This window comes from Choloepus didactylus, chromosome 18, assembly GCF_015220235.1.
Source record: "Choloepus didactylus isolate mChoDid1 chromosome 18, mChoDid1.pri, whole genome shotgun sequence".
Classification (NCBI taxonomy): domain Eukaryota; kingdom Metazoa; phylum Chordata; class Mammalia; order Pilosa; family Megalonychidae; genus Choloepus; species Choloepus didactylus.
The window spans coordinates 57,721,967-57,736,635 of NC_051324.1; the positions used below are offsets into that span (position 1 = coordinate 57,721,967).

The window sequence follows — 14,669 nt, forward strand, 5'->3', positions numbered from 1 at the left end:
CTATAGTAGAATGATAAATTTGTCTTTTCTCAATGCAGATCCAGTAGCTGAACAAGAAGGCCCAATGTGGGCAAATGACACTAAGCTCAAGAGGCCAGTTCGAGAGAGAAGAAACTTAGTGCTGTCCTCACAGATGACAACAGCTGAGAACACCCCTGAGAGAGCCAGCAAAGGAGACTGGAATGCTCTTTCCCAGAGTGAACCACACTCAGCTCTATCCCAGGCCTTCCAAGGAACAAATAGTCCTCAAGTGCTGAGTGAGTCCTTAGGGCCATCACTCACATCTATCCCCAAGGGAGGGCCAAGAAGGGCACCATTTAGGTTCAGAGACAAAGATTTTTATTCCATTTTAAAATTAAATACTGGGGGAGAAAATGATGACACTGAAGAGGAAACCCATTTACAGGAAGAACTTCTGTTGCTTGGTATGCACCCACCCCGTTCTCCTTCCAGTCATAAAAGGAGTAGATTTCTTGGGACATTGACCACTCAGACAAAAAATAAAAACTTTGAAGAAGATCCTGAAAATCGCAGAGCTAATTCCTCAAGAAGCAGCGAGCTTAGTCATGGCTCATTAAGAATAAGCAATGCAATGGAGCCAGTGACAGAGCAGCCTTCTGTCGGGCAAAAGATGTTCCAAGACCCTGGGCTGATTGATGGGGAGTCTGCCAAAGGGAATGACAGTGGTGGCAATGAAAATGAGAAAAAGGCCTTTCATTCATGGGACACCAAATCTGAACCCAGACAAAAGGGTGGTCTCAATGCTGAAAGTGTTTCTACTGATTGTACTTCTATGGCAGATAGATCTGGCACCCATGATTATGAAAGAGATTGGCAAGCCTATTTAAATAGTTCTAGAAATTCTCTTGACTACTTTCCTTCTGGTAGACCAACACTTCCGAGATCATCAAGGAATTCCTCTTATTGTGCTCCCGGGTCATCATTGCCTTCTGCTCTGAGAGGTGACATTCCAGTAGACTTGTCAGTGTCATCTAATTTAGTTCCCAGTTCAGACTCAGAGGGAAACTCAAGGTTTAATGTTCGTCGACCACTGTCCCCCATTAGAAATAGGAATCCAATTGCCAGTGCTGAAAACCACAGTTATTTTCCAGGAAGCACTCCACATGCATGTGATGTTGGGGGAGCAGAAGATATTACTTTCACAAGTCAGCCTCAGGGGGCTCCATTATATCCAGAAGATCTATCACTAAATCCTCAAGGTGACTTGTCCTCGGTGGATTCTTCCAGCTCCTCTCCATCAAGAATGAACTTACAAGGCCACTTGCATATGTCTGGGTCCCTGCAAGAAAATACACCTTTTACTTTCTTTGCAGTGTCTGATATCCCAAATCAAAATGATAATGGAAACAGAGTGGCAGCCTCTGGTTTCATAGTTGAAAAGGAGGCCACTAAGATAAAGGCAGACCCTGAGAAACTCAAGAAATTGCAAGAAAGGTGAGGAATTTTTGTAATTATATATATATTTTTTAAAATTCCATTTTGCCAATGCTGAAATAAGCAGTGCTTTCATTAGATTTTAAATCATAGATAGGAGAAAAATTGTCTTTATTTTGTTTCTCTTTAAATATATGTATATGTAAAGAAAAGCTCAATTTCTTCAGTATTCCCAAAATGTTTTTTCATTGAATACCATAACTTTAAGAAAGGCAAGTTTGCCTTTTAAAAGGTTTTCTGACTGCTGCATAGAGCTAGCTCTTCTCACCAGCAATTAGAAACCAAGATTTTTTCTTTTTTTAAACAGAAAGGTTGCTATCTCCCCGGAGAATGAGCCACTCAGCACTTGAAGTTCACAGCTCTCCCCTGTGGGACTTAGCGCAAATCCACCAACAGTTCTAGAATCTGAACCTTCCAAACTAAAAGGCCATTCCCAAACAGTTACTGTAGTTACCCCGGTTCTCTGAAGGGCTATGCTGGGGTAACCAGTGCTTCCATTTTATGTCCTCTTTCTCCTGCATGAGAAAAAGAAATAAGATCTTTTTTTGAATTGTCCTTTTCTTTGATCTTTCCTTTCTTGTAAGATGATTTGGGGGATTTTTCATAGCTGTGAAATTTGATACTTTTAAAAGCCATCATTAAGTACCATGCCAGGATTCCACCATTTCATTTATGATAAGTGTTTACCCTGATCTTGGCTGGTTGATCTGGAAATTGATTCTTTGAATGTGAGCTCTCTTTGTGTATGTTAGGATGGCTCATTTGGGCTATTAATTATCTATTGCTATTCGTTTATAAGTGGGAAAATTACATGGCAATGAATTAGAAATAAAAAGTGGAAAAAATGGAACATAAGAATGCATACTTTTATTCATCTTGTATCCAACTCCCAGTAATGAAGTAACTCTCTAGTTAGCACCTTTTCTCCCTCATTTTAAGCAAATGACCAGAAGACCAACACATGGTTAAGGGACAAGAGGCCCCACACCCATCCATCCTCACCTACCCACAAACACAACCTCAGACCCACTTGTCAGAGTCTGGACTTTACCATCCCAAAGTGATGCCTTTAGGCTAAAAATAATTTCTTTTAAAATGCATCTACTTCTAGGCATGGTAATGCACTAAACAGCTAGTATTTGTGTACTTCTTAGCGTAAGAGACACTTTTTCCTCTGTATATAATAAACTTTAGCTCTTCATGCTATTTCAAAAATGGTAATTTTAGGAAACACTTAAAGTATAGATTTACAATAAAAACCACCTGTAACCTCACCTTCCAGAGAAAAGCACTGTTAAAAACTTTGTTTCCAGCCTTTTATTTTTGCAAATAAATGCATTTTTTGGGCAAATATTGTCTCATAGTTTTATAATGTGCTTTAGATTTTTAAACTCATTTCCAACTGTCTCTTACATTCTTCTAAAAATTTCCCTTGGTTAGTTTTTTTAATGTAAAATATACTATACATACACCTAAGTATATTAACATATGCTTTAAAGAATTAAAACAAAGAGATGTACCTGTGCCCACCCTTCAGCTTATTAGAACATTAGTGATATGCTGGAGCCCCTCACCGACCCTATCGCCACAGCTTCCCCCTTATGTCCCCCTGTCACCCCATCCTACCCTCCCATGCCCCACCCCCAACTCTGGGGGAGAGCATTCCTGCATTATATTTATCATTCCCTTAGTTTGGGTTTTATTGTGTTTGGGAACATTTTGCTTTATATATATATATATATATATATATATCCCTAAACAATATATCCCTAAACAATATTATTGTACAGTTTTCTGTGGTTTGAACTCTGTAGAAATGGAATCACACCTCTATTCTGCAACTTGCTTTTTCCCCTTACATTGATAGTGAGCTGCTTCTTGTTGAAATCTCTGCCTTTAGTTCATTGACTTTCACCATTGCAAAGTATTCTGTTGTGTGAATACACCACAATTTAGCCATTCTCCTGTAGATGGACATTTGGGTTGTTACTGTTTTTTTGCCAACAATGCTGTGTGAGTATTCTTGTAAATGTCTCCTGGTGTATAGGGGCAATAATTCTCTGGGATATTTATCTACTGTATTTAGGACAGTACATTCCACTGTACTAAATAATGCCAATTTATTGTCCTACTTGTAATGTATAATGTACATCCTTGCTAGTACCTGTATCACTAGGCTTTTCAAATTTTTGCCAGTCTGATGAGAGCAAAATAGTGTCTTATTATGGTCTTAATAGGCATTTTCATGACTACTAATGAGATTATACATCTTTTAAATGTTAAGTGACCATTTGTGTTTTCTTTTCTGTGAAATGCTTTTGTCTTTTGTCCATTTTGCTTTTAGAATATTTTTCTTTTTATTATTTGTTTTAGGAGTCCTTTATATATTCTGGCTACTAATCTAATCCTTTGACAGTTACCTGTTGGAAATATCTTTTCTCAATTTGTAGTTTCTCTTTTTCTTTATGAAGTCTTTTGATGAAAGAAGCTCTTAAATTTATCGTAGTTGTGATGATTAATTTTATGTGTCAACTTGGCTAGGTTATGGTGTCCAGTTGCTTCGTCAAGCAAGCACTGACTTGATTGTTACTGTAAGGGTATTGCATGGATTTAAGTCATTAGTCAGTTGATTGCATCTCTGTCTGGTTACATCTATGATCAACAAAAGAACTTGCCCTCAGCAATGAGGGAAATCTTATTGCTTAAAGGGGGAACTGATGATTTCAGCAGTCAGAAAGAAGAATTTCTGTCTCTACTTCAGCCAGCCAGCTTCTCCTGGGGAATTCATCAAAACCTTCATTGGAGTTCCCAACTTGCAGCCTGCGCTATGCAATTAGAACATAAATATATATCCTGTCAGTACTGTTTCTCTGGAGAACCCTGACTAATACAGTAGTTAAATGTACCAGTCTTACTCCTTACAGATTGTGATTCTCTTCTTGTCTTGATTAAGAAATCCTTCTCTACGTGAGGCCATTACAATCTTCCTATTTTTGTCTAAAATCTCTACAGTTTTACTTTGCACATTTAGGACTTAATGTGAAATGGAGTTTGGACTTAAATGTGAGGTGATTTTTAAAATGTAATGCGGGGTGTTTTAGTTTCCTCATTACTAAAGCAAATACCATGCAATAGGTTGGCTTAAACAATGGGAATTTATTGGTGCACGGTTTTGAGGCTAGGAGCAGTTCAAATCAAGGCATCATCAAGGTGATGCTTTCTTCCCAAAGACTGGCATTCTGGGGCTGGCTGCCAGTGATCCTTGCTCCTTGGCTCCACTGTCACATAGCAATGGACATAGCGGCCTCTCCTGGGCTCCCCCTTCTCTTCCAGGTTCCATTGGCTTTTGGCTTCTTGTTTCCATGGCTTTCTCTCCATCTGAATTTCATTCTGTCTATAAAGGACTCCAGTAATAGGATTATGAACCATCCTGATTGGGTTGGGCTATACCTTAACCGAAGTAACCTCATCAAAAAGTCCTGCTTGCACACCCACAGGAATGCTCTTTTTGTCTTTCCCTAATCCAATATACCATCTTAAGTGCAATAAGCCTTCTGCCCCACTTTGTTCTTTATGGGTCCTCAACTATGTACATTTAAGAATCAGCTTGCTGGGATTTTTATTGGAATTGCATTGAAGCTATAGATCATTTTGGGGAGAAATGACATCTTTGAGGTATTGAGTCTTTCATCCATAAACATGGTATATCTCTCCACTTGTTAATGTCTTCTTTAATGCCTTTCAATATAGTTTTGAGATTTTAAAAGTCTAGCACATCTTTTTTTGTTTCATTTATCCCTAGGTACTTTATTTGTTGTTGTTTGCTATTGCAAACAGTATTGTAAATTATAATTTAACTGTTTGTTGCTGGTGTATAGGAATACAATTGACCATATATTTTGTTTGTGTTCTTGCCAACCCTTTTATTAATTCCAATATTTTGACTGTAAATTTCTTGGGGTTTTCTATGTAGAAAATCATTTCAACTGTGAATAACTTTGTTTTTTTCCTTTCCAAAACATACATCTTTTTATTCTTTTCTTCCAGTGTTACATAATTTTTAAATAATGGATTTATTGTGATCAGTCTTCTTTTTGAGCATGTCTGTAATTAATTAGAATAGCCTCTAAAATGTGTAATTGCTGATTAAAGGAAGTGTAAATTTGTAAAGGTTTCATTGTGTATTGTCAAATTGCTCTTTAAAGTCTTACACATTTGCTATCTCACTGTCATTTTATGAGAGTCCTATTTCTCTACTTCCTTGCCAATTCCAGGGATTACCATTCTTTATAATGTTTGTCAAATGAATGGACAAAAATCATGACCATGTCAGTTTAATTTGGTTATTTGTAATTGTTGTTGTTTTTGCTTATTTAACGATGTTGAACTTTTTCCATCTTTATTGTTAATCTGTATTTTTTCACTTGTAATTGCCTCATCATGTCCCCTGTCCATTTTTTCTATTGGGGTGTTAGTATTATTTTTATGTACTGGGATATATAAGCACTCTGTGTGTAAAATGAATAGGAACCCTTTGATAAATATTGTGCAAATACTTTTTCACTTTTCACATTTTATTTACATTCATTTTTGTTGATGTTTTTGACATAGTAGAGAATTTTAAATTATTAAGCAGTCAAATCTGGCAATATTTTCCTTTATGGCTTTTGCCTTTGGTGCCATGTTTAGAAAATCCAGTACTCACTCAAATGTCCTTAATCATTCCTTTCTAGTATTTTAAGGTCTCATTTTATGCATCATAGTGGTTAAAAACATGTTGCTTTGGAGTCTGATAGTTCTGGATCTGATTCCTGGTTCTGGCAACTCTGTGACTCTGGGCAAGTTTCTTCATTTCTGTAAGTTTCAGTTTTTCCACCTATAAAATTGGAATACTAGTGTATAGTCCTCAAAGAGCAGTGAAAATTAGATGGAGTTTTAAATATTTATGTATGTCTTAGTGTGCCTGGCACACAGTAAACAGTTAATAAATGGTAGCTATACTTAAGTTCATATGGAATACATTTTGGTGAATGGTGTGATATAGAGTTCTAAGACCTTGTTTTCTTTTTATATTTAGTCTGTTGTTCCACCATCATTCTGTCCTTTCCTTACTAATTTGAAATGCCTTCCTTCAAGGTATAATTATCCTTATATATATTTTAGTCTCTTTCTGAACTTTCAGTTCTGTTCCCATAACCTTTCTGAAATCCTGCATCAATTTGCTCTCTTATTTATTGTGTATATATGGGATTTTGAAAAATTATCCTTCTTGTTAAATTTTATGGCTCATGCTAGTTTAATTGCATTGTGATCAGAAAACATGACCAGTATTTTTTGTTCCCCAATATGTGTTCAGTGTTTATAAATGTGGTATGGCATAAGAAAAGGATGGATAATCTCTGTTCTCTCTGTGTTTTTATAGATACATAAAACATAGTTTGCTAATTTCATTATTAAAATGTTTTCTACTTTTGTTTTTACTTTTTTTTATTGGATCAGTTGTAGGTTTACAGAAATATTATGCAGAGTACCATCATACTTTTTTCTATTTAATTTGCCAATTTCTGAAAAGAGAGCCATTAAAATCTCCCACTATGATGTGGATTTTCCCATTCTCTTTTGTATTTATAAGAGTATGAGATTGCATATTTTGAAGTTATGTTATTTAATACATTAATGCTAATGACTGATATCTTCTTGGTTTGTGTGTGTGTGTGTGTATATATATATATATATATATATATTTTTTTTTACAATGGATTCTTGGTTTATTGCTCAACATACAGTGTGTTAGGTTTTTAGCCCTGAATTATATTTCATTTATTTACAATGGATTTATATATTTATAAAAAATCATATATATTTTTTAATTCCCCAGAAATCTTTCTTCTCTTGTTTTCCCTTTTACACTTGCAAAGTCCTCTTGAATCTTCCTGAGAATTATCTCCTCTATTCCATGAAAATTCATTTCCTCTAGGGCCAATTAATTTCTTTATCTTGTCCCCTCTCATTCATGCCATTGGTTTCCACATGTGACAGGTGACCTTCAGGTGTCCTTCCTTATGAAGGAAGGACAGGGTGGTTTAGTGTACAGGCATACCTCAGATATTTTGGGCTGAGTTCCAGACCATTACAAAAAGCAAGTCACATAAGTTTTTGTTTTCTTGGTGCATATAGAAGTTATGTTTATACTGTATGTAGCTATTAAGTGAGCAACAGCATTATATCTAGAAAAAACAATGTACAGACCTTAATTTAAAAGTACTTTATTGCTAAAAAACATGCTAACTATCATCTGAGCCTTCAGTGAGTCATAATTTTTTTGCTGGTGGAGGGTCTTGCTTTGATGTTGATGGCTGCTGACTGATCAGGGTGGTGGTTGCTGAAGGTTGGGGTGGCTGTAGCAGTTTCTTATAAGAAGACAACAGTGAAGTTGTGGCATCAATTGACTCTTCCTTTCACAAGAGATTTGTCTGTAGCATGCAATGCTGTTTGAGAGCATTTTACCTAGAGTCAAACTTTTTTCAAAATTGGAGTCAATCCTCTCAAACCCTGACTCTGCTTTATCAACTAAGTTTATGTAATATTCTAAATCCTTTGCTGTCATTTCAACAGTGTGGAAAGCATCTTCACCAGAAGTAGATTACATCTCAAGAAACCACTTTCTTTGCTCATCCATAAGAAGCAGCTCCTCATCCATTAAAGTTACATCATGATATTGCAGCATTTCAGGCTCCTCTTCTAATTCTAGTTCTCTTGCTCTCTCCATCACCTGCAGTTGCTTTCTCCCCTAAAGTCTTGAACCCCTTGGAACCAACTTCTTTCAAACTCCTGTTAATGTTGATATTTTGACCTCCCCTCATGAATCACGAATGTTCCTGATGGCATCTAGAATGGCAAATCCTTTCCAGAGATTTTCAATTTACTTTCCCCAGACCTGTCAGAGAAATCATTGCCTAAGACAGCTATAGCCTTACAAAATATATTTCTTAAATAGTAAGACTTGAAAGTCGAAATTACTCTTTGATCCATAGGCTGCAGAATGGATGTTGTGTTAGCAGGCATGAAAATAACATTAATCTCATTGTACATCTCCATCAGAGCTCTTGAGTGACCAGGTGCATTGTCAACGAACACTGATACGTTGAAAGGAATCTATTTTTCTGAGTAGTAGGCCTTAAGAGTGGCCTTCAAATATTAAATAAACCATTTTGTAAATAGATGTGCTCTCATCCAGGCTTTGTTATTACATTTATAGAGAACAGGCAAAATAGATCTAGCATAATTCTTAAGGGTTCTAGGATTTTGGAATGGTAAATGAGCATTGGCTTCAAATTAATGTCACCAGCTGCATTAGCCCCTAACAAGAGAGTCAGCCTGTCCTTTGAAGCTTTGAAGCCAGGCATTGACTTCTCCTCTCTGGCAATGAAAGTCCTAGATGGCATCTTCTTCCAATAGAAGGCTATTTTGTTTACATTGAAAATCTGTTGTTTAGTGTAGCCATTTTTCATCAATTATCTTAGCTAGATTTTCTGGATAACCTGCAGCTTCTACCTCAGCACCTGCTGCTTCATCTTGCACTTTGATGTTATGGAGATGGCTTCTTTGCTTAAACCTCATGAGCCAACCTCTGCTAGCTTCAAACTTTTCTTTTGCAGCTTCCTCGCTTCTCTCAGCCTTCATTCAATTGAAGAGAGTTAGGGCCTTGCTCTGGATTAGGGTTTGGCTTAAGGGAAGGTTGTGGCTGGTTTGATCTTCTATCCAGACCACTAAAACTTTCTCCATATCAGCAATAAGACTGTTTCACTTTCTTATGATTCATGTGTTCACTGGAGTAGCACTTTCCATTTCCTTCAAGAGCTTTTCCTTTGCATTCACAACTTGGCTAACTGTTTGGTACAAGAAGCCTAGCTTTCTGCCTGTCTCAGTTTTCGACATGCCTTCCTCATTAAGCATAATCATTTATAGCTTTTGATTTGAAGTGAGACATGTGCAACTCTTCCTTTCATAGAACAATTAGAGGCCATTATAAGATTATTAATTGGCCTAATTTCAACATTGCTGTGTCTCAGGGAATAAGGAGCACAAGGAGAGGGAGAGTGATGGGGGAATGGCCAGTGGAGCAGTCAGAATACACACATTTATTGATTACATTTATCCTTTTATATTGGTGCACCCCATAACAGTTACAGTAGTAACATCAAAGATCACAGATTACCATAACAGATATAATAATAATGAGAAATTTGAAATATTGCGAGAATTACCAAAAAGTGATACAGAGACACCAAGCAAACACATGCTGTTGGAAAAATGGCATTGAGAAACTTGGTGGATACAGTGTTTCCACAAACCTTCAATTTGCAAAAAAATTTTGTGCTAAGCACACTAAAGTGAAGTGCAGTAAAACAAGGTGTGCCTGTAGATAGGTAGCCAATACTGTTGCCCTGGCAGTTGTGTGCCCTGTTTGCCCTGTGATCCTCTCCTCTAAATGGGAGGTTTTGTGTAGATAGGTTTGTTTGTTTGTTTGTTTGACCCTGGATTTTATGGAGAGTTCCCTTTCTTTAGTGTGCAGTTCAGGAATTTTAACCTGTGCAGAGGCACTTCTGCTGTCTACTGCTCCGTGTAGCAGAAGGGATAGGGGAAGCAGTTGGCCCTGCAGGTCTGAAGCACTTCTGCTGGTTGCCCTCAAAATTGTCCCAGTTCCATCAATTTGTATACCCTAAATGTGGACTCTTTCCAGGTTTGCTCTTTCCTTCCCAATAGTTTGCTCCTTGACCAGTGTCTTGGATTGTAGTTTCCTTTCCTTTTGTCAGTGTGGTCACTTCTGGGTCTGTTTTCCAGAGATTCCTCATAATTTCCAGTCCATGTGTTTTCTGCACTATTACAGATTTACTCTATTTAAAATATCTTTTTTTGTCTTTTTAGGAAATTTGTGGAGGGAAGGGAGGTAGATGGAGTGCATGGCCATCCTGATCTAATCCCAGAGAGCAGTTTCAATTCTGTGAAAACAATACATGCATAGAGATAGTAATGGAAGGAAGTACACCAAAATGTTCAAGAGCAAGTTGTTTTGAGGTGGTGCCTTTATGCTAGTTTTAAATTCTCTTTTCTATACTTTTCTGTCTCTTCACTTTTATTAGTAAAAAATATTTTTTTCAAAATAAAATAATAGCCCATGGATTCCCATTAATACCTTTGAGAAAATGGAGGACCTTAAGTTAGGAGTCAGGTATTTATCAAATACTCACTGTGGAGCCCTTGATCCTAGTGTTTAAATAAGACCTAGAGAGCCATCCTGACATTCAGATTCCTGGGCCCCAGGTATTGAACCAGAATCTCTAAGGATTGGGACCAGGAATCTATTTTAAAAGCTCCCCCCAGGTGAATCAATGATTAATTGGTATAGAGTTCCTGTTTGGGTGATGGAAAAGTTTTGGTAATGGATGGTAGTTATAGTAGCACAACACTGAGAATGTAGTTAACACCACTGAATTGTATGTTTGAAAGCGGTTAAAATAGAGAATTTTAGTTTGTATTTATGTAACCAGAATAAAAAGTTTTTAAAACCATGGAATTACCCTAATGTAATCTATAGAATAAAGTTAATTGCATAATTATAATATTGTTTCATCAATTGTAACAAAGGTACCACACTAATGCAAAGTGTTAGTAATAGGGAAAACTGAGGGTGGGGGGTGGTAATATGGAAACTCTATACTTTCTGCATGATTTTTTCTGTAAATCTACAATTTCTCTAATAAAATATATATATATACATAGGAAATAAAAGCTCCCCCAAGTGATCCTGATGATGATTTACATTTGGAAATCATTGATTTAGATTACTTGTTTCCAAATGCATTACTTCATACTTGCCTAAATGAAACTTCTCTGTCACTTTTCTGCCTGCCTTCTCAGACTTGCATGATCTCGCTATAGTTTATCTTCATCAGTTGGGGTATTTACCCCACTGTATACTTATTCTTCCAGATTATTTATGAAAATATGCAAAATATAGTGAAATATATTGAAATCTCAGTGTTGAAAATATTTAAAAATTATTCAGAATGCCCATAAGGAAAAAATCCCTAATTCTGCTCCTTTTCATTGATCCCCCTTTCTTGGGGAGGAAGAAATTGAGCATATATTCTATATCCAGAGCAATATATTCCATGTCTTTTTCTTCCTCTCCTTTGATGTTAATCTCTAGCCAGCTTGCTTTCCTTGATCAAACAGCTCCCATGAAGGACAAAAATTCACCTTTGTGTAAAACCTTGTCAAAGGCTTCTTGAAACCCAACATGAACATCAACCAGCTATTCTTCACTCACCATTTATTAAACACAAATATACTTGCTTACATTTCTATTAATTTTGTGTTCATCAGATTCCAGCAGCTTATATTCAGGAATGTTGACACAGTTTGTGGGCAAGTGGTGTGTTTTTGGTGAGCTCATGCCCAGGTTCATTGACTCATCATTTATCCAAACCAACATCTACTGAGTGGCCTTTATGTGCCAAATTCTTTACCAGACACTGATTGCACTTTACAGTTTGCAGAACAGGCTTGGCATCACCAGCACTGCATCGAGTCTGCCTACAACCCTGGGTAGTAGGGATTGTAGTAATTGCATCATGATCCTCATTTTTAAAATGAGGAAGTGGAGGCCTGGGAAGCTTAACTTACTTGACCAAGGACACACAACTCACAAGGGTCAGAGGCAGGCCTCAAACCCAGGCCCCTGACCTCAAATCCCACGCACACATCCATACACCACAGTGCCAACTTCTCACGTCCTTTCCCCCTGTTCCCTCTGAAGCCTTTCCCACACCTCTTGGTTTATAGTAACAGTATGTCTGGTTCTCCTGATAATCTTATACATATTAGTAACTGCAAAAGAGCCTGATAAAATAATTCTTGCACCTATCATCATAACTATACCTGGAAGAACTGTCAGTCAGGTCCGAAGGAGCAGTGGGTAAGCCCTGGAGCCCTGGCAGACAGGTGGTTGGATTCTCCTTCTTCTTTCCCACGTTAATACCTTGGGTATCGGTATTTATGGAAGAGGCAAGCGTGTAGACACCTGGTCACGAGGGCTTGTTTTCCATTTAGTCTCCTGGAGGAGGATTCGGAGGAGGAGGGAGACTTGTGTCGCATCTGTCAGATAGCCGGGGGTTCCCCAGCCAACCCCCTCCTGGAGCCTTGTGGCTGTGTGGGAAGCCTGCAGTTTGTTCATCAAGAGTGCCTGAAAAAGTGGCTGAAAGTGAAAATAACATCAGGTAGGTGGGGAAGGAAGAGCAGCAAACGTGCAGCCACATATAATTAACATGAGACATCACAGTGTGGGACTCGGGGCCTTGCCAACAGCTTAGTATTCTCCACCAGGCGGTAACTCAGGGAAGTGGGGTGGCCCGGGGCACTTGCTCACCATCTCAAGATATGGTCAGCAGCTCTAAAGTCTGTCTTCCAATTATAGGAGGGAAATGATTTTTTTTTCCTAATCTGAGAGAAGAATCCTGACATCATATGCTATTGAATCCTACCCTGTTTGAGGCCCAAGCAGAGATGCTAAGGCTGCTTCCCAGGAGGAAGGAAATAGTAGAAATGGGTCAGTGGCTGAACCTCAGCAAGTGCACAGCAGCCATGCCCAGCTGGCAGGCATCCAGTAAAAAAAATTCAGATGGTCCATCTTGAGAACCCCCAGAACACACACAGTGCTGCTGCTTTCTAGTCTGGTAGGGGGTGGGGGTGGGGTGTCGTCACCTAAGAAACTGAGCAAAGTTGCCTTTTTGCAGTAGGGGTAGGACGAGAGAGCTGATCTAATTTTCGAAAACTATTTTAGATAAAGAGATTTCCGTGTACTGGTTTTGTCAGCTCTCTTTAACAGATCCTATAACTGGGTATGAAGCCCCTTCTCAACTCCCTGTGGAAGTTATAACCTAAATATAGCCACATCAGTAGGTCTGCTGTAGTTTTCTTGGCAGAGAACAGAAGGTTTCTTTAAAACAGGAATGAGAGCGACTTTAACAAAAAAAAAAAAAAAAAATCAATGCAAAGAGCAACTCGATTAGAAAATGGCTGCTATGCCTCTCAGACACGCCTCTCTGACTTTCACCCCATAGCCAGATCCTGTTTCTTTCCTCTTGCCTGGTCTCCTCTTGGTTATCACTGTTCCAGGAAGCCCAGGAGACTAGAGCTTTGCTCTGTCCCCAACAGCAGCACACCATTTAATCCTGACATGAGGTCACTGTATTCACTACCTCATCCCTGACGCTCTTTTTCCATGTATGCTTCTTCCCTGGTGCGAGAAAAATAGTACCCCTGCCCAAGATGTTTAAATGCATAACGCTATGGCAAGCAAAGTACTCAGTCCTAAAGGGAACGACCAGGGAAAGCTTGGTTGCTAATGACTCTGCCATACAATGCTTTACCTTACTAGAAATGTGGGCTAATTAAACATCTGGAACAGAATAAGTACTCACGAAGTGTCTTTCGATGAAAGTGCTGCTGAAGGCTTGTGAAGGCCAGTGCTACCATGGGTATGTTCAATAGGATTCCACTGGGAGACACAGAGCACAGTGAGAGCCTAAAGCGTTACAGAAAGATGCTAAAAAAAATCAGACAAAATACAGATAGGGGGTTGCTGTTTAGCCTTTTCCTTTGAAAGTCTTTAATATATACTGTTTCTGTATATTGCAAGTAAGGAAAAGTAGATCTAGGGAATAAAACTGCCCAAGCCTATCTTCACCAAATAAATACAGGTAATTAATGAGTCTTCTATTTTCTAATGCATAAAATAAACACCAGTACATCATTAGCCAAAAGGTAGCAACTACACTAGGAAAAAAGTGTTTGACAGAATGTTTGCTTAGATATGCAGCGACCATTCTTCATCTTCCACTTTTGTATTGAGAAATAGGGTATAATGTAGAAGGCATGTTTGGGGAAAAAAAAAAGTGACAAAAACACCAGCAACAAAGGAAGCTTTCTCATGTTTCTTTTCCCTGGGCTGAACCCAGGCTTAGGTCCTGGCCCTATGCTACCGTAACTAGCACCCACATATGGTCTCTGGCTGCCTCACTTTTCTCAGGTGGGAAGGTCACCTGGGCAGAATTAAAAGCAGATATTTAGGCCATAGATTGAGGAGAGCTTCTCCCACCCATTTGGTCCTCACTGATTTATTTATGTGGCCTTGTGTTAGATCTGCAAGG

The 14,669-nt window shown here is 38.2% G+C and overlaps 1 protein-coding gene and 1 long non-coding RNA gene across 8 annotated transcripts in view; one reads left to right on the forward strand and one right to left on the reverse strand.

The window, feature by feature from the left end:
• The window catches only part of MARCHF10 (membrane associated ring-CH-type finger 10), a 246,934-nt gene that overhangs the window by 204,488 nt on the left and 27,777 nt on the right, over positions 1-14,669 (forward strand). For all 7 annotated transcript variants that reach the window (XM_037809926.1, XM_037809927.1, XM_037809931.1 and 4 more), the window contains 2 exons: positions 39-1,455; positions 12,571-12,737. In XM_037809926.1, coding sequence (XP_037665854.1) covers positions 39-1,455; positions 12,571-12,737 — 1,584 coding nt within the window. The remainder of the gene's footprint in view (positions 1-38; positions 1,456-12,570; positions 12,738-14,669) is intronic.
• On the reverse strand, positions 470-14,106 carry LOC119514250. Its single transcript, XR_005212771.1, has 3 exons — positions 13,941-14,106; positions 12,400-12,715; positions 470-1,300 (listed from the first exon to the last, which is right to left on the reverse strand). It is a non-coding gene; the product is annotated as an uncharacterized LOC119514250 (long non-coding RNA).